This window comes from Pholis gunnellus, assembly GCF_910591455.1.
Source record: "Pholis gunnellus genome assembly, chromosome: 2".
Lineage (NCBI taxonomy): Eukaryota > Metazoa > Chordata > Actinopteri > Perciformes > Pholidae > Pholis > Pholis gunnellus.
Genome location: NC_136536.1, coordinates 9800450 through 9817372, shown reverse-complemented (window position 1 = coordinate 9817372; position 16923 = coordinate 9800450). Strand labels below are relative to the sequence as shown.

The 16923-nt window shown below is 44.3% G+C and overlaps 1 protein-coding gene across 1 annotated transcript in view; it reads left to right on the top strand.

The window, feature by feature from the left end:
• Positions 1 to 2465: 2465 nt before the first annotated feature.
• Positions 2466 to 16923, top strand: part of plxna2 (plexin A2) — a gene marked incomplete at both ends in the record, with an annotated part of 147991 nt that continues 133533 nt past the window's right edge. The window contains 2 exons of the mRNA XM_079175089.1: positions 2466 to 3665; positions 8815 to 8997. Of these exons, the coding sequence (XP_079031215.1) occupies positions 2466 to 3665; positions 8815 to 8997 (1383 nt within the window). The remainder of the gene's footprint in view (positions 3666 to 8814; positions 8998 to 16923) is intronic.

The window sequence follows — 16923 nt, the reverse complement described above, 5'->3', positions numbered from 1 at the left end:
TTGTTCTTATTCTTTTCAAGTTTACTCCTCAGCTGCACAGTACAGAGAAGTCTCTGTCAAGTGCAACAAAGAGCTGGTCATGCAATCAACTTAAACAAAGGCTTCATTCCCTCTGTTACTGACAGCAATATGAATGGATAACCTTTTGTTGAGACTTTTATTTACACCATTCAGTCACTTTCTTTCTCTGCAGCTGTTGCCACAACATGCATACATCTTCCAACGACTGTGGAAGAGGAGAGAAATAAAAAAAGACGAGGAAGAAAAGATGGATGGGAGTAAATGTTTTATACACACATGTGATTAAGGGGCGGGGGTGTAGCAAGAACTCTAAAGGGCAAAAGGCTGCGGGGCATGAGGAAAAAGCTGGCTCAGCAGGAGGCTGATTATACCACCAAAGGGATCCACTTTGCACATCCAGCATGTACAAACCTAAACAAAGGAGCATGGCAGCGTGCAGGCAGCTGAAAGTGAAGGTGGGGGTCTGACCCTTGCTGTTTTTTTCAGAAGCAATGGCACTTTTATGACCATGCTAATAAAGTGCTTCTGGGACGGAGCACCTCCCAAACCTCCGTCTGCTCACACGCCGAGAACAGCTTGACTGGGCCTTAGGACCTGTGTTTATGGACACATGGATCAATACACTCCCTAAGGGTCTATATTTAAGTCCGAGCTGAGTAGCGTACCCGTTGATCACGGGGGTGGGGGGGGGGGAGAGGGACCCCAAGATGGCCATTACCAAATCTGGAACGAGGTTTATGAAAGGACAGACAGGGTTCAGAGGGAGTCCCAAATCGGCTCTGCAAATCAAACCTGCCTCTAACACGGTCGCTGTAGTGGCCTGGGTGCGTAGGATCTCTCTATGTAATGCTCCTTATATCTTCGGTCGCAAGTGCTTGTTAATTCAAGGCGCAGTCGCTGATTATTCCAGCCACATCCTTCGCCGTTGATTCTCTGCGCCCTCGCTGCTGGAAATGCAAATCTGGAGCGTGACAAACGATGTAGGGCCATCTCTGACACGTTCGAGCCCCCCGGCGTCCCCGTGTCGCTCCCCAGCTTACCTCCTCCAGCTCCGCAGTAATTACCCTTGTTGAATTGCTACGCCTAATCATACTTGATTTTGGGATGCACTGCCATTGTCTCCACTTGTTAGCCCCTCACAGTGCTCGGTTCTGATAGAGTACACTGATAATACTGTGAGAACGAGGCACACACACATACACATACTGTATATTATACTGTTGGCTGGTGTTTTTATGAGGGAACTGTGTAATACGGTGATTCATTTAAAGATGATTGTAGTGCCGCCAGTGATTAATCCCTCTACAATCTGACTATGTCAGCAGAAGATGAATAGAATAAAATGATAAAAAAAACAAAAGAACAACAACAGTAACGTTTTGAAGACTAATAACGAATAGGTTCAGATTCTGTAAAAGCCTTATAAAGAGCAGAGAGCAAAGGGAGAGATGTGTGGAAGTGGCTCCCAATTTGTTCTCACTTTGTTCCAGTAATAAGATCCAGGCCTTCCTTTCCAATGGACGAGATAATTAACTCCCGGGGACAGACAGCACAGAGCTCGGTCTCGTAGTTTATGGCAGAGAGATCTCTGCAGCCCAGGCTGAGCGTGGTTGCATAAATTGCACACTTTGCCTGATGTATGTTTTTACAGATGGATATGGAAAGGGAACAAATGCTGGGGGCGTTGGTTGATCGGTTGGAGTCAGCGTAAAAAAACCTGAGGGAGGGGGTAGAAATTAATTGAAGACGAAACGAGCACAGGAGTTTCCGCTGTGTGCTTATGTTTGTGTTATTGTTTGTTATTGTATTTTTAATCGAAACTTAATTCATGTTTTCTGGTATGGTCACAGATATTATTGTCATAATGGTTTTTGGAGCTTAGAATCATTGTAACAACATGCACCAATTATTATTGTTTCCAATTGACTTTAAGTCTGCTGAGTCATTGCCAGGTGTCCAAGGCTTTGTGTGAGTCTGATGCAGTTTTGTTCTTAGAAACCGCTTGCTCAGTGTGTGTCAGCGTGAGCGGTAGTATGAGTCAGGTCAGGCTAATTTCCGTTGGGGTAACCAGCCTCTCTTTCCTGCATTGTCCTGCCCCGTTCAGCAACTCCTTTGGAATGTGCACCATGATGGCTTCCGCTCATTGTGTCTTTAAACCTCCACTTCTCTTCTCCGCAGCTCATCGCCTCACTGAGGAAGAACTTTGACCTTTTGAGGCTTTTCCATTGAGTCAGACGTATTTCCTTTTGTTGGATGTGTTAGGCATAATGTGATATCTAAAATTGTTTTATTTCTTGTTTTCTTTTCCAGAAACATGTGAAGACCCTTGCAGAGATTTGACCTGCAAGTTAGCCTTCAACAACAGAAAGGCGAAGGTCCCCTCCGTTCTTCGCCTCGTCCCTTCTCTCTGCTTCCTTTGCCGTTTCCCTGCAGGCCCATCAAACATGGCGGGCCGGCGGGCTACACGCAGGACTTTATCGCCTGACCCTAAAGTAGGAGCTATGGCTACTCTGCTAGGCTTTTGGCTCTTAGCGGTCCCTGCCTTGTGCAGTGGGCAGACATTCACTAGTTTCCACCCCGAACGCCGGGACTGGGTGTTCAACCACCTGACGGTTCACCAGACCACGGGGGCATTGTATATCGGAGCAGTCAACCGTGTGTACAAGCTCTCAGGCAACCTGACCCTCCTCGTTTCCCATGATACAGGCCCAGAGGATGACAACAAGGCCTGCTACCCCCCTCTGATTGTCCAGCCCTGTTCTGAGCCCCTTGTCTCGACCAACAATGTCAACAAGCTTCTCCTCGTTGATTATTCCCAAAATCGGTTGCTGGCCTGTGGCAGCCTCTACCAGGGTGTCTGCAAACTCCTCAGATTGGATGACCTCTTTATCTTAGTGGAGCCCTCCCACAAGAAGGAGCACTACCTCTCCAGTGTCAACCAGACTGGGACTATGTACGGGGTCATTGTGCCTTCACAGGGCCAGGATGGCACCCTATTTATTGGCACAGCAGTGGACGGAAAACAGGACTACTTTCCCACTATCTCCAGTCGAAAGCTGCCCCGTGATCCGGAGTCTTCTGCGATGCTAGACTATGAATTGCACACTGACTTTGTGTCCTCCCTCATCAAGATACCATCAGACACACTGGCACTGGTCTCCCACTTTGACATCTATTATGTTTACGGCTTTGCCAGTGGCAGCTTTGTTTACTTCCTGACTGTGCAGCCCGAGACGCCAGAGAACAGCATGTCATCAAGCGGATCCACCAATGACCTCTTCTACACTTCTCGCATTGTCCGCCTCTGCAAAGACGATCGCAAGTTTCACTCCTATGTCTCTCTGCCTATTGGCTGTGTGAAGAACGGCGTTGAGTACCGGCTGCTGCAGGCTGCCTACCTCGGCAAGCCAGGCCGCGTTCTCGCTGTCTCGCTCAACATCAGTGCCCAAGATGATGTGCTCTTCACCATCTTCTCCAAGGGCCAGAAGCAGTTCCATCGCCCACCGGATGACTCGGCGCTCTGCGTCTTCACCATCCGAGACATCAACGCACGTATCAAGGAGCGCCTGCAGTCCTGCTACCAGGGAGAAGGAAACCTGGAGCTCAACTGGCTGCTTGGGAAGGATGTGCAGTGCACCAAAGCGGTGAGTTACATGTTCATACGTGCACACATATACAGATGTACTCCACACACACCATGTACCTCTTACATATTAACAGTATGGAAATGATTGACTGAAATATGCGTCTTCCATGTGGTGACAATAGGGACATTTCTATTACAGTACACATTATCAACACTCCAAGGCTGCTCTTAGAGGGAAATGTAAATTCTTACTTACATAGGTCATTTTCAGTTCATTCATTTTTGGCAGAGGGGCTTAAAGAGACATGCACTAAAATAGAGCGTTTCAAACAGAGGGTGAATACTGTACATGTTCTAGTAAAGACCGAAACTACAAGCATGAACCTGAAAATTAAGGTGAAGCAGAATCTGATAAGCAGTAGAGGATAATACATGCAATGGTCCAACAACATCTGCATCTTGTTTCCTTCCTTAAAATAATAAGATAGTGACCATTTAGGGAATGACCGACACTTCTCAATGAGCCTAGAGAGCACAGCGTTCAAAGTTTTGAGGGCGTATGCTGCTGTGAAAATAAACACAGCAATCATGAGGAAATGCTATTGACTGCCTTGCGCAGCTTACCCTCTGTTATCAAATGATTCTCACACTACATGTAATTATGCCAAATTGTTTTGCAGCTCTGATATCAGAGAACATGCACTTTCAAGTATATTTCAATAAGAGATATTCATGAATGAGGGCCGATTAATTTTTCTTGACAACCATCAAAGTGATAATCTCCTGGAGCACAATACAAATAAACACACTTCCACCCGGGGGGGGGGGGGGAGATCACACACCAGCCTATTTCTTCGGAAGCCCCCAATTATCTTGTACTACATGTATCTGCTGCATGTTGTCAAGCAGAATTACGTTTCTTGATTTTCCTTCATTCCCAGGAGGCTACAGTCCTCTGTGCTTTCATTCCTTAATTGCTAATAGGAATTTAAGATGATTCAGACTTAATGACTACTGTAGCTCAGTGTAAGTAAGTAAGTGTAACTAGTCCGTTACTGTGTGTGTGTGTGTTTGGGGCGTAGGTCTTAATGTATTTTTAAGGTTTAATGATGTCCCTAACCTCATAATGATGAGAGCCACTGATCAGCTTCCTTTGTTGCTAATCCCCCCAGGTCACTCAATTGACCACTCTTATTAAAATCAGTACATTCCCTATTAGCACAATGTCAGAGGTGATTGTGAAGAGGAGGGCGACATTATCTCAAACAGGAGCTGTTGAGTTTTATTAGCTCAACTGAGAAGGCTGTAGAAGAGGTGGGAAGACGGCGAGTAGGAGGAAGAAGGAGAGATGGTGTACAGTGATGACAATGCTGAGGTTGGGAGGCTTTCTATCTGTGGGAGCTCAAATTTGAACATTTTGTCAGTTTCCCAGAAGGGTCCCTGATCATCTCAGTGGGCTCTAAAGGGTGCCAGCTGTTACCTGGAAAACACAGAAATAGATTGTTGGTGATTTGACTAGTACAAAGGAAGTGGCCATTGATGTTATAGTGACGGCACACGTAGTGGGACTGAAAAGTGTGCAGCTCGACGGGAAGAGAGCCTGCGCAGCTCCGGAGACAGGTGGCTGGCTAATTGGCTAGATAGCTTTTCCTTCTCCAGAATGGTGGGGAGTGAGACAGTTAGTCCCATTGCTGCTGCTGGCCACCGGCCCGCTGTTCAGCTCATTGTGTAGCATTTTAACCAGTGTAGCAATAAAGCGTCACAGAATTAGCAAGCTAAATCCACCATACTTTAATGCTACACTGGTTACCAAAACGAGCCGAACAAAGTCACTCATCTGGCGACAGAAATGTGCTTCCCTACACTGTAACAAGAGTGTGCGGATTAAGCTGTAAGCATTAACTCCACTGCTAGTTTCAGTCGTTACTGCAAAACCTCACCTCAGTGAGGCCGTATGTCGGTTTAGTTTATATTGTAGCTAGCCTGCTACAACGGTCATAATGGCAACTGCTCACATTAAAATGGCCGCCATGCTTACCATCCTGCTACATTGATTTGAATGGAATTGTCTCGATACTTCTATTCTTTTCCTATGCCTGCAAGGCTGCACCTCCCACTCCATTATTTAGGCATGCACTGCCAATAGCTTTCTGCACTCCTTTCACACTATACACCACAAGCTTTGTGATAGGAAGATCTGAAAGGCAGTCTTTAAGACCATGTCCTCTTGCTCAATGAGCAGCCAATAAATCCATAGTATAATATGGATAATGTAGATAGATGTCAATTGATGAGGAACTCTTGAAGCCGATGCAAATTATATTTAACAACCGGATATATCAGCCATGCAAACATGTTTAGTCTGCTTGCTGTTAAAAGCCCCCAACTCACTGTGGCTGCTTTAAAGTGCATGTTTCATATCTTGAATTTCTTAAATAAACATGTTCCCGATGCTCACTGTGCGGTATTTTTAGAGTGCCTGTGTCTCAGGCGCATCAAACTACGAGGTGAATCAAGGTTAGACCAACTCGAGAGATTTTATTTAATGTTTTGTTAGTTTGTTCTATGCCTCGCTTGGTTTCTGACACACATGCCGTCCCGGTGCCTTTCCTCTGGTCCATTGCTTACAGCAGGTAGCCAGTGAGCTGAAAGCAGAGAACCGTAATTACATCCCCGGCTCTCATTCCCGTCTTGCGGACATTTCGCTGTGTGCACGCTTACATGCAGGCCGAGGCTGAGGCTGGGAATGGAACTGAGGCTGAGCCAGGGGATTCAGACATAGCAGCCAATCAAAGATTTATCACTCAGCCGTCCAGCCTTCTGCCATCTGGAGGCTCACACCATCTCTGTAGTCACTCCCAAGGAGCACAGCCATGATAGGATTCTTTCAGTATCAAGCTGTCTGCGTGTGTGTGTGTGTGTGTGTGTGTGTGTGTGTGTGTGTGTGTGTGTGTGTGTGTGTGTGTGTCTCTCTCTGACTAACACTATTATCCTGTCCTGCTTTTGCTCATGCCCCACCAAATTATGAACCTCTCATGAGAGCAAAAGGGGAGCTAGTGTCGATAACAACGATATATCTTGGGAGGGAAACTCTGAGAGCAGATATCCCGTCACATGTAACTCATCCTTCATTCAGATTCCACCAAATGAAACGCTTTGTGTCATTGTTTACAAGATTATGCAGTCAACTGCTGAAGCAGACCAAACTGTTTTCTCAGCATAGATTAAATATTATACTGTATTGCGAGTTGTTCGATAAGGATTCAACACACAGGGTTACAGTCTATTTTGGTCTCACCACAGCTCCGCTAAAGATAACCAACGTAATCTGTATGAAACAGTCTGAGACGTGGCAAATCTACATTTCTTCACTGCTTGTGAGATTTGTGATAAGGCAGAGGGAAACAGAAAATCAGCAGGAAGGTGTACAAGAAAACTCAACCACATGCAATCCAGGGGGATCGGGCTTGGCGGCCAAGTCTGCTAAGCGTACATCATCTAAACAATCTCGATATAATCAGAACCAAATGGTCTTGTTCCCATAAGACCATATGTGGAATAGCTGCATGCATTTGAGGCGGCAGCTATTGATAAGCCGAAGTCTGGAACTCACGGCTGTTTCACAAGATAGATGCTTGCTTTCCCATCTGATTCTTTTTGTGTGTCCATGTCTAATCGGTATATGTTTAAAACAAGCTTTAAACAATTATATACAGCACATTTGACTTTAGAACTATAACAGAAAAGAATGAGGTAAGCTTAGATGGGTTTTTTTTCTCCAATTTGAATACTGCAGTGGTGTACCCCCTAGCACTTTGTGCTATTTTGAGCAAAGGAAATACAAGGAAATGCCATAAAGTTTGGGGGGCGTGACAACAGACCGGAGGCGATTGTTCCCTGTCAGCGTTATTGCCTTTGCTCCACTCATGAGAATCTGCGTAGTACTGAAAGGTTTTACAGCCATGGTGTGTAGTGAGAGGCTGAGCTGCCTCCCATAGTGGGAAATGTCACTCAACATAGTCTGCTTATACCACTCTGACAGGGACGGAGACGAGAGAGAGACATACAGTAGTGGCAGATAGAGAATTAATGAGTTGGGGTTGAAGGGAGGGGGATATATATATATATATATATATATATATATATATATATATATATATATATATATATATATATATATATATATATATATATATATATTCTAATGGAGAATGAGATGGAATTTGTGTGCAAGCTACTATAGGATGTATATATGGGAGGCGTGCTGGGCCTGAGCCCGCCTGGCCATCTCACTTTACTCCACATGGCACTTTGAGGCCACTGCCACTCAGACTTTCTCAGCTGACCTGATTCAACACCAGAACGACCGCTGTCTTGCTCCTCATTCACCACCTCCTCATATCTTCAGGGTGGAGTTAAGTCGTTGCTCTACACAATTCGTGTAAGATATACAGTACAGTCACGCCCCAGAACTTAACGAGACTTTATGGCAGCGATTCTCTTCTAATGAATGGGAAAATACAGTTTATTGCAGCCTCTTCGCTTAGATGCCTATCTCATGGTTGCACAGTCATCACGTAGTGTGTTTGCCGGTGCGCATAGTTATCATGCAGCATGTGTTTTCCTGCAGAGGTGTGATGATAGGCCAGGGTAATGAGCCACGGTGAGAGCAAGGTGGAGCTCACTCAGGCGGAGCTGAGGCGTGTCTGCCAAGTGGAACAGAAAGGCAAGCGTTTGTCTGGCTGGGAGACTTAGCTGCACACCTCCACCTCGCTCTGACCTCCCTCCCGCTCTCTCTCTCAGGCTCACCCCTCCCACCTCCCTCATTTCCGTCTCAGACACTCTCTGACACTGCTACTATTTTCACAACTTAGACCATCACTCTCTCTCTCTCTCTCTCTGTCTCTCTGTCTCACTCTGTCACCTTCATCTTTCCTCCTTACCGAGCTGTCTTCTTTTATAATGCTCTGCGTCTCAGCCTATCCCCTCTCCTAATGTCTTCTTCTCTGAGTCTGCCTTTCCTCTGAGGTATTTGTGTCGCTCCCCCTCATACAGTACATTTCACGTCAAGGGTTTCTATGTAACACATTTGTCTCCTAGTCATGATCTCTTTTTTTCTTCTAATGCTTTTCTATGTTCCAGTTTATCTCTTGTCCTTCATTCATATTTCTATAACTTTTTTGTTGTTGTCTTATCTCTGTCTGCAGCCGGTGCCCATTGACGACTCTTTCTGTGGTCTGGACATCAACCAGCCGCTTGGTGGTTCTCAGCTGGTGACCGGTCACACTCTCTACACCGAGACTCGGGACCGAATGACTTCTGTCACCTCCTATATCTACAATGGTTACTGTGTAGCCTTCGTGGGCACCAAGAGTGGACGCCTAAAGAAGGTGAGCACCAGCTCCTTTCCTTCTCTCACCCAGCAGTTAAAGGCCTGTTGTTCTGCACCTTTCATCACGTCCATGGGGTACAGACTCTGTGAAGTGGTCCTATTTCCTTGCTGATGGATCATGGTCAAAGGGAACCATATCTACTTAATATTTAATGCTTGCTTTCAAAGTGTTGGAAAAGGAATAATGGCGATGGCTAGCTCACTGTAGTGGTCAGTTCCTTGTTAAGTGAGCTCCCGTGTCTCAGTGTTGAATAGCCTGTACTGACCCATTCATTTTAATAAGCACCTTTCTGCCTGTGGCTCACTGAGAGACAAAAGAGAGTGCAGGTCCATGCACTAAACCTCCTAGTTTTGGTTAGAGAATACATATAAACCACAGAGGGTAAAGGGCTGCTCGCCAGTTAATGATAGATTTCACACACCAGCCACAGGAAACAAGGTATTAGAGGAGATTGCCCACTGACAGGATTGAATGGCGAGAGAAATGAGTGCTCTCGGTTTAGGATGATATGAGGAGTGAGATTTTTCAAAAATATCAACATTTTGCTGATTCATTAACAGCTGTTGCTGTTGCCACTAGTGCCACTGATGCTTCGACTGTTTGTCGAATGTTAAAATGTCAATGACGTGTTTTAGAATGCATTACGTGTTTTTGTGTGGCTGCATTGTGTCACCATTGTTGTTTGTCTTGCATACTGCTGGTGCTTTGTAGACTACGCCTGTCATGATAATCATATTATCGACAAATCATAAAACATGGACATGACCTTGATCATTTTTACGTTATCAACTTATTGTGCGATATATTGACATGGCCTCAATACTTTTTGCTGTCATTAGCCAACATGATGCCAGAATACATTTTCTATACCGTTATAAGACTTGGTCATTGCGCAAACATGGCATATTTTTGATAAGACCCGAGAGTTTTTTATTGGTGTTTTTTTTGTTTGGTTTTATATTATTTTATTATTTATTTTGGATATTTTTCATATTATTTTTTTCACTTTTCAATGTTAATGAATACTTTTGTAAACTAAAGGTGCATGCTCTTTGAAAAGGTGTACTTGCATTATTATGCTAATTTATAATCATATCAGTGACATAAAATGGTCTTAAAATGACAATAATATGGGTTCTTACAATTATATCTGGAACATTATATAGTCCAAAATAGGAATTGTGACAGGCCAATACTAGACTACATTTAGAAAGCCGTTTGAAGGCTTGGCTCCTCCTCCCATGGGGCTACCTGTTTGAGTGACAGCAGGAGTGTGTCCCATGGCCATAACTGGGTTATACAGTCGTCCCTCCCCCTACTAACAACAGCTGTGTTAAGCTTAGAGGAAGACTTTGCAAAGGGAAGATAGTTGCTAAAACTGCTTTTTGGCAAGATATTTGCTATTTCAAGCCAGGCAACGCAACACAAACAGTGCTGGCCTGGGTTATTTTCATCTCCATCTATTCATAATTAAATCAATACACCAATCCGGCAGTGGTGGAGAGAAGATTCATTTCATGTAATCCCTTGCTTGAGCTTTTAAATAATTTACCACCTTTTTTGACTTGGTTAAATTAAATGAGACAGAAAATGGTGTAGCCATTGCTTGCATATTGTTCTATCTCCCCCCTTCCATCCATACTCTAGCTGTCACTTTCCTTCCCCAAGTCCTCTAGCTTCTATTTTCTGCCCCCTGTTTGAGAATCCATGCAAACTAGCCTTGTTTACTCCTCAAAGGGGCACGACTGTAACCACACAAACATGGGGGGAGGAATTTATTTCCATATGACAACGGCACCTAGAATTCCAGTGGCCAGAGCTGAAAAACCTTGTGGAGACTGGATCCACAAGACAACACAATACGGTATACCACGTGTACTAGCAGAACGTTCACGTAATGAGCATTATCTGATGTATTGTCATCATGATTAGTTATCAGCCTCTCACCATGAGGTAGCCTAAATCAGAAAATGCAGGAGGTCTACTTCCTAGTAGTACTCTGTTGCAAAAGATGCCATGAACACCAGCTCTCAACATGTTGTATTTTGAAGGTATGAGAAAAAGCAATCATCAATGTTGAGGTTAAAGAAACATTGATCACCAAGACTATTGGTGGATACTAAGCGTCCTTCTCAAAGGAATTTTTGAGGTTCAAATCCTTAATTTGTTTGCATTCTAGTACATTTCTATGAACCAATTTATGATGTAAATGTCTTAATTTATGTTAAGGAAAACACAAAACGTAGGCGGCTGGTGACAATTCAAATATAATGGAATGCGATGAAGGCTCTCAGCATTCCGCTTAGACCTTGTGGTCTGAGCCCCCGATGGGTTGCATAGGAAAACAATATTTTTGTATTCATTATTTATCAATCCAGCATTATCGTATTACATTTTCATTTATAATATTTTGAATTTTGAGAATTTGGCTAGTTGAGTATTCTGTGAAACCCCTAACAAGCACATGATTTAACAAACTCTGACTGTCCACCTAATGGGCATGAAGAAGAGAGTGACCACAATTAGCCTGCCCACAGTGTGAGTTTCCTCCGTCGCGTGGAAAAAGAAAATATTCCTTTTTTTAATAAGATAGTAGTGCAAGAAAGTGGACTGCTCTGCCCACTGTCATTGTTAAGGTGCGTGGATCTGTTTCAGTGTGTGTGAAATATGCATGTGTTTACATTAAGAGTGTAATCCATTCACTCCCTCAGGTGCCACAGGGAGGCCAGAGGGATAGGGTGACCCGATGAGGTGACCCCTGGCTGCAGCTCCTCTGCAGAAGGCTGATAAGCTCCTACAGAGTTGCGTTAGATGTGTAGACTGGGTATGAGGCTGCAGGCTTCCTTCAGATCTGAGCATGACACAGCTATAGGGTGACATGATTGGATGCTTTGCTGGTGATACAGTTCTATACCGTTACCTCTTTCATGCAACCGAGAGAGACAAACAGACAGGGAGAGGGAGGGTGTGTGGGGATGCATGTTTAGGGGGTGTGGGTGTGTGCCATGATGAGGAAAAAATAGGAAAAAGAGTAGCAGGAAGAGGCAGAGATAGGAGAAGGAGGAAGGTACTGGGGGAGGGAGGAAGAGACTGTTGAAATGTGAATTTAGTGCCGCCAAAGAAACCAGGGCTGCAACGCTGCCTGTAATTGGATTGGCTCCCTTCCCAAAGAACCCCCCCCCCCCTCCCCTCCCCTGCCCTCCAACTCCCACTTCCCCATTCAATCCCGCTCCTCCCCCCACCCTCTCCTTCTCCCTGCAGACCGGCTCCTGTATATGCTGCTGTTTCCTGGGCTTAGCTGGAGCATGGCAAAGCAGGAGGGATAGTGTTGGCGGATATACCGCTGCCTCTGGACGGCTTTTGCAGGGGATTGATTTAGGAAGAGGGGTTAAGAGGGTGGAGGTGCATATATATTGGAAACAATAACACCTCAGTTGTGAGCCTCATCCAGTATATTAGCACTCACATGCTGTGATCATGTGTACAGGATGTGAAGTGTTTACATTTCACTGCGTGATGTAGATTCAAACAAATAAATCTTTATTTTCTGAAGGTTGGAGTATTTTCATTCCCGACCAAGAGTGAAACCGAGTACTATCATACATCAGTGAAGCTCTGTCGTCTGAGTGTCATCAGGATTTCAAAAACTGGTTGTGAACTTCTGGGTGGCACCCTGGAGGCGATGATTGATTGTGGAGGGCAGTAGATGTTCACCTCAGCAGAACGCTGCTAGGGGGAAATCAATATTCCAGGCCTTTTGTGCACTTTTTCTTGCAAAAGAGGAACCAGTTCTAATCAGGACCAGAACTAGACCTTTAGTCCACTGTAAGCGAACACCAGAAGCTGTTCCAGCAACCCATTCTCAATCCCAACTCGTCAAAGGCCCTTGGCACTTGGTCAGTGATCCTCAGCCTATGATACCGACGCCTCGAGGTACTCTTTAGTGTTTGTATGAGACGCACCGGGCTCACAACTAACTCCAATATAAACCTATCTGCATCATTGTTAGACACTTATAGAAAAATAAGTAGTAAAAAGAAAGAGAAAGTCTGTATAGGTCGGGCAGGAATGGAGGTTCAGGTTGTTCAATCAAACACAATAATGTCAAACAGGACACCACTGTTCATGTCCTGTGTGAACACAAGTCAATGTTGACTTATTTCACCACAGTTTCCTTATATAGCTTATTTGCTTAAGTAAAGCCAATTACATAATAAACTGACTTATTTCATCGAACAAAAACACTTTTTCAAACCCATATTTTCCTAAGCTTCACCGAGTACTTTTATTGCCTAAACCAAACCAAGTAGTTGTTGCCTAAGTAAGCTTAAAACCTAGAAAACATACGTTTATTTTTAAAAGTGTGCATGTAACAAGAGGATAGTGTACATTTACAGGGATACCTAGAGCCTCATAGTTTGAAGCAATGGGCCACTGACCAAACGTTGGTATTTGAATGAGAATGCATTGGTTCTAGTTTGTAGTCCTGTCCATGAGTTAATGTCCTATTTAAATTCTAGATCTAGGTTTACATTGATGCTCACCATGCTCCATCATCTCCATTATAACTCCTATGTACCCAAAGACCAAAAGACTGCTACAGGGCTCTGCAAGTCAGATTATAGAGATAGGCGATCTGCTCTGCATTTTCTTCTGAATACACATTACCCAATACTTGCATCATCTAAATTGGAATTGGCTGTGTGTGGTTCACTCTGTGCGTAAGCGCAGATCTACCCCACTTGGGGACTGGGATTGGTGGGAAGCAACAACGGCATTAAGGAGGAGAGGAGCTGCGGGGAGCACTGCCTTTGATATAGATGGAGATGGAGTGCACGGCTGCACATGTAAAATTGGATATTGAAAGACATCCCAGCATTAGATGAATGGGGGAGGTAAAAGCAAGCTCGTCTGAGGCACAGTGAGACAGTGAGAATGAACTTCCTCCATCCCAGTTCTGTCATACAGAGCAGCAGCGGTTAAAAGCTGTTGAACCTGAGACAGCAGGGCTATATTCCCAGATGGCCTCCTCTCTTGCGTTGTACATACGTTATATTCACTAAAGGTTCTTTATTCAATATTCAGAGCATTCATTTAACAACTATTTGTGTGTGACCTGAGCAGGGAATGACGTCACTCTCCCTCTGTGTGTGTTGTTATCTGCTTCTCTGTGCTTTGTTTACATAGCCTTTAGTGCATGTGAGTGTGACCCGCTGGCTAGCTCATGGCAGCTTCTCTGCACTCCACTCGTACGGTGTTTACAGCTGATATGATCGTCACGGAAGCATATCGCTCACTCTCCAATTCTTCCCCACGTTAATGCTCTGAGCTCTGTCAGCGCTGTTTTCAGCACGTTTTTTTGTACTGTTAGCGCTGTTAGCTGTGAGCCGCCGGCTCAGCCTTCACCATGTTCAGAGACGTTGAGAAGCAATAGATGTGCTCTGAATTTCGAATTTAGCTTTTTTTAGATTATAATATTTGAACATAACATGAACATATATGCATTTTAAAAAGTAACCCTACTTTTTAGGGCAGTATTTCCTCAGTACATGCTTTGTTTTCTTCTTTCAAACACCCCAACTTGTCGTCGTGGAAGTGATTGTTGAATTGAATGCAGCAGTTGATTAGTGCTGGGTTGTATCAGCAGTGAACCATGCATGAAAAAAATGTCTTCCGGTTTTGTGTCCTTCAACCATGATGTGCTGCTTTCGGCCTAATTAATTCTTCTCATCATGCCCTGATGGGTAATCAGGAATTGGTTTGGATGATGCCTCTGGCAGCTGAAGGGGGCAACTTGAAAGGGTGGTTCAGGTGTTTAGGTGGACAAGTCCTGTTGCACTGGTTAACGTAGCAGACGGTGCATGTCTGACTCACCTGGCTCCCACACTGGCCCGAATAGCAGGAAGGATGTGTGCGTTGTGTAGACCGCGTGTGTCGCTGAGGGTAGCAGCTGATCATAGGGCATAAAGTGTCGGGAACTTGAAAGGCTCGTAAATGCAGGCAGCTGCTCCTACAGGGCCCTAGTGGACAAGTGGTAACCTCCCCCCCCAAACTCCTCTCTCACCACGTTGTGTTGTGTTCACCCCCAATCAGCCTTAGAGAGTTGGATTCGTGACCCTTTGAGGAAATGTGATCAGAGAGTTTTGCCAGTCGGTTGCTTGTCGACCCAGAGGCTGCTCACCTGCTTCACTTGTCCAGGCCCTGCTTTGGTATAGCCTGGCCTAGATTTTTATTTGGAAGCGAGGGATCAGCTAAGCAGATTTTTGTCACTCTGCTCACCAAGCCTTGGGCTCCCTATTTGCTTTAGCCTACCTGGATTGTCAACCTGGTAAATGGAGGAGGGAATTGGGATAGAGGAGAAGCGGGAAGAGAAAAAAAAGAGGTGCACAGGTGAGGAAAGGACAGAGATGGAGAGACAGAATGATTGACATATGTGTAGACGGACCAGAAAGAGAAAGGCTCTAACTAACATTAAGGATGATGTAGCAACATCTGATTTGGAAGCCCATCTCCTGTTACCTGCATCCCCAAAACCACATGCACAAACACATCACTATTATGATGTACAAAGTATGATATGAACACAAACACTGTTCATTTCACTTTAATAACTACTTTCAGTTGTTGTTTCCAGTTGGTCATTAGTGCGTTCACGTGGGATTGCAAATAGACAAGCACAAAGAATTAATCATTTTAATAGCTTTATTAAACAAATCTTTTGTCACTGCATGGCTTGCATTAACCTCGAGCCAACATGAAAAGAAATACAATTACAAATGAAAAGCGTCATCAAAACTGCCACAAGGTAGAATATGTTTCCAATCATCATACTCACAAATTGTTATTTCTTACTGAATGCCTACTATAATAGACATCGAATTACCTTGTTTCTGATTGAATGGTGAGGTTCAATTAATCCCACACAGAGCACATAATTGCATCCCTTTGTTAGACCTTTGTTTTGTTTAAAATTCAATGAAAACCACCTTTCTTAATACACCTGTTTATGAAGCATTCAACTAACATTTTGAATTGAGCAAAATGACAAATTGACAAGTTGCATGGAGACATGAGGAGCATTTTAGCTGGAATGACAGCTGCTAATATGTAACTATTAACAGCCACCTTCAGAACTCTCCCTGCTAGATTGCCTGCAACCTTATTAATGATGTTGAACTAAACAATACACAATACAGCCCCAGTTCGCCCACTGGCAACAGCTGGGAGCCAAGCATAGCCTGCAGTTGTTTTGCTAGTAAAATAACATTTATCCTCCCAACACAACTTGCAGCACTTTCTCAAAGAGGCTGAATCATATGTCCTACAGTAAAATCAGCACTATTTAGAGAATTGCACAAAGACTTTAGGACCTCAGGGTGTCTTCTGGATGCCAGCTCACAGAGAGACTGTCAACCATCCTTCTAGCCTCTACAGCAAAACAGGATGACCAATAAATATCGTCTTACATGAAGGCCTTCTTTGTGCTTTGTGGGGAATGCCCTCTGACACGAATGGGGTCTGAATCAAGCGGCAACCTCTTTAAGTGTCAAAAACCGCAGATCCTCATATGGCCACATGAGGCTGGCTCCAATCCCTATAGACTCCCCTGTTAAAATGTCCAACTTTACAGCAGAATAAACATATGTGCAGCCTGGTATTAGCAAAGATTTTTGTCTCTATTGCTAATTTTCAGCCTAGGCAACTGTAAGCTATTTTATTGAGTTTCCTTTCAGCAAAATGCTCTGAGTAGATTGAGTTCCCTCCGGTAAACAGTAACGCAGTATACTGTATACGTCTAATGCTTTTAATGTGAAAGGTAAGAATGAAAGGAGTGGATCTGGTATACGCTGCCTTTGTCAAGGTTGAAAGGAGTAATAAAGTTTGCTGTCTTAGTTCAGAATAAAGAGCCTCTGTGTTGTGGTT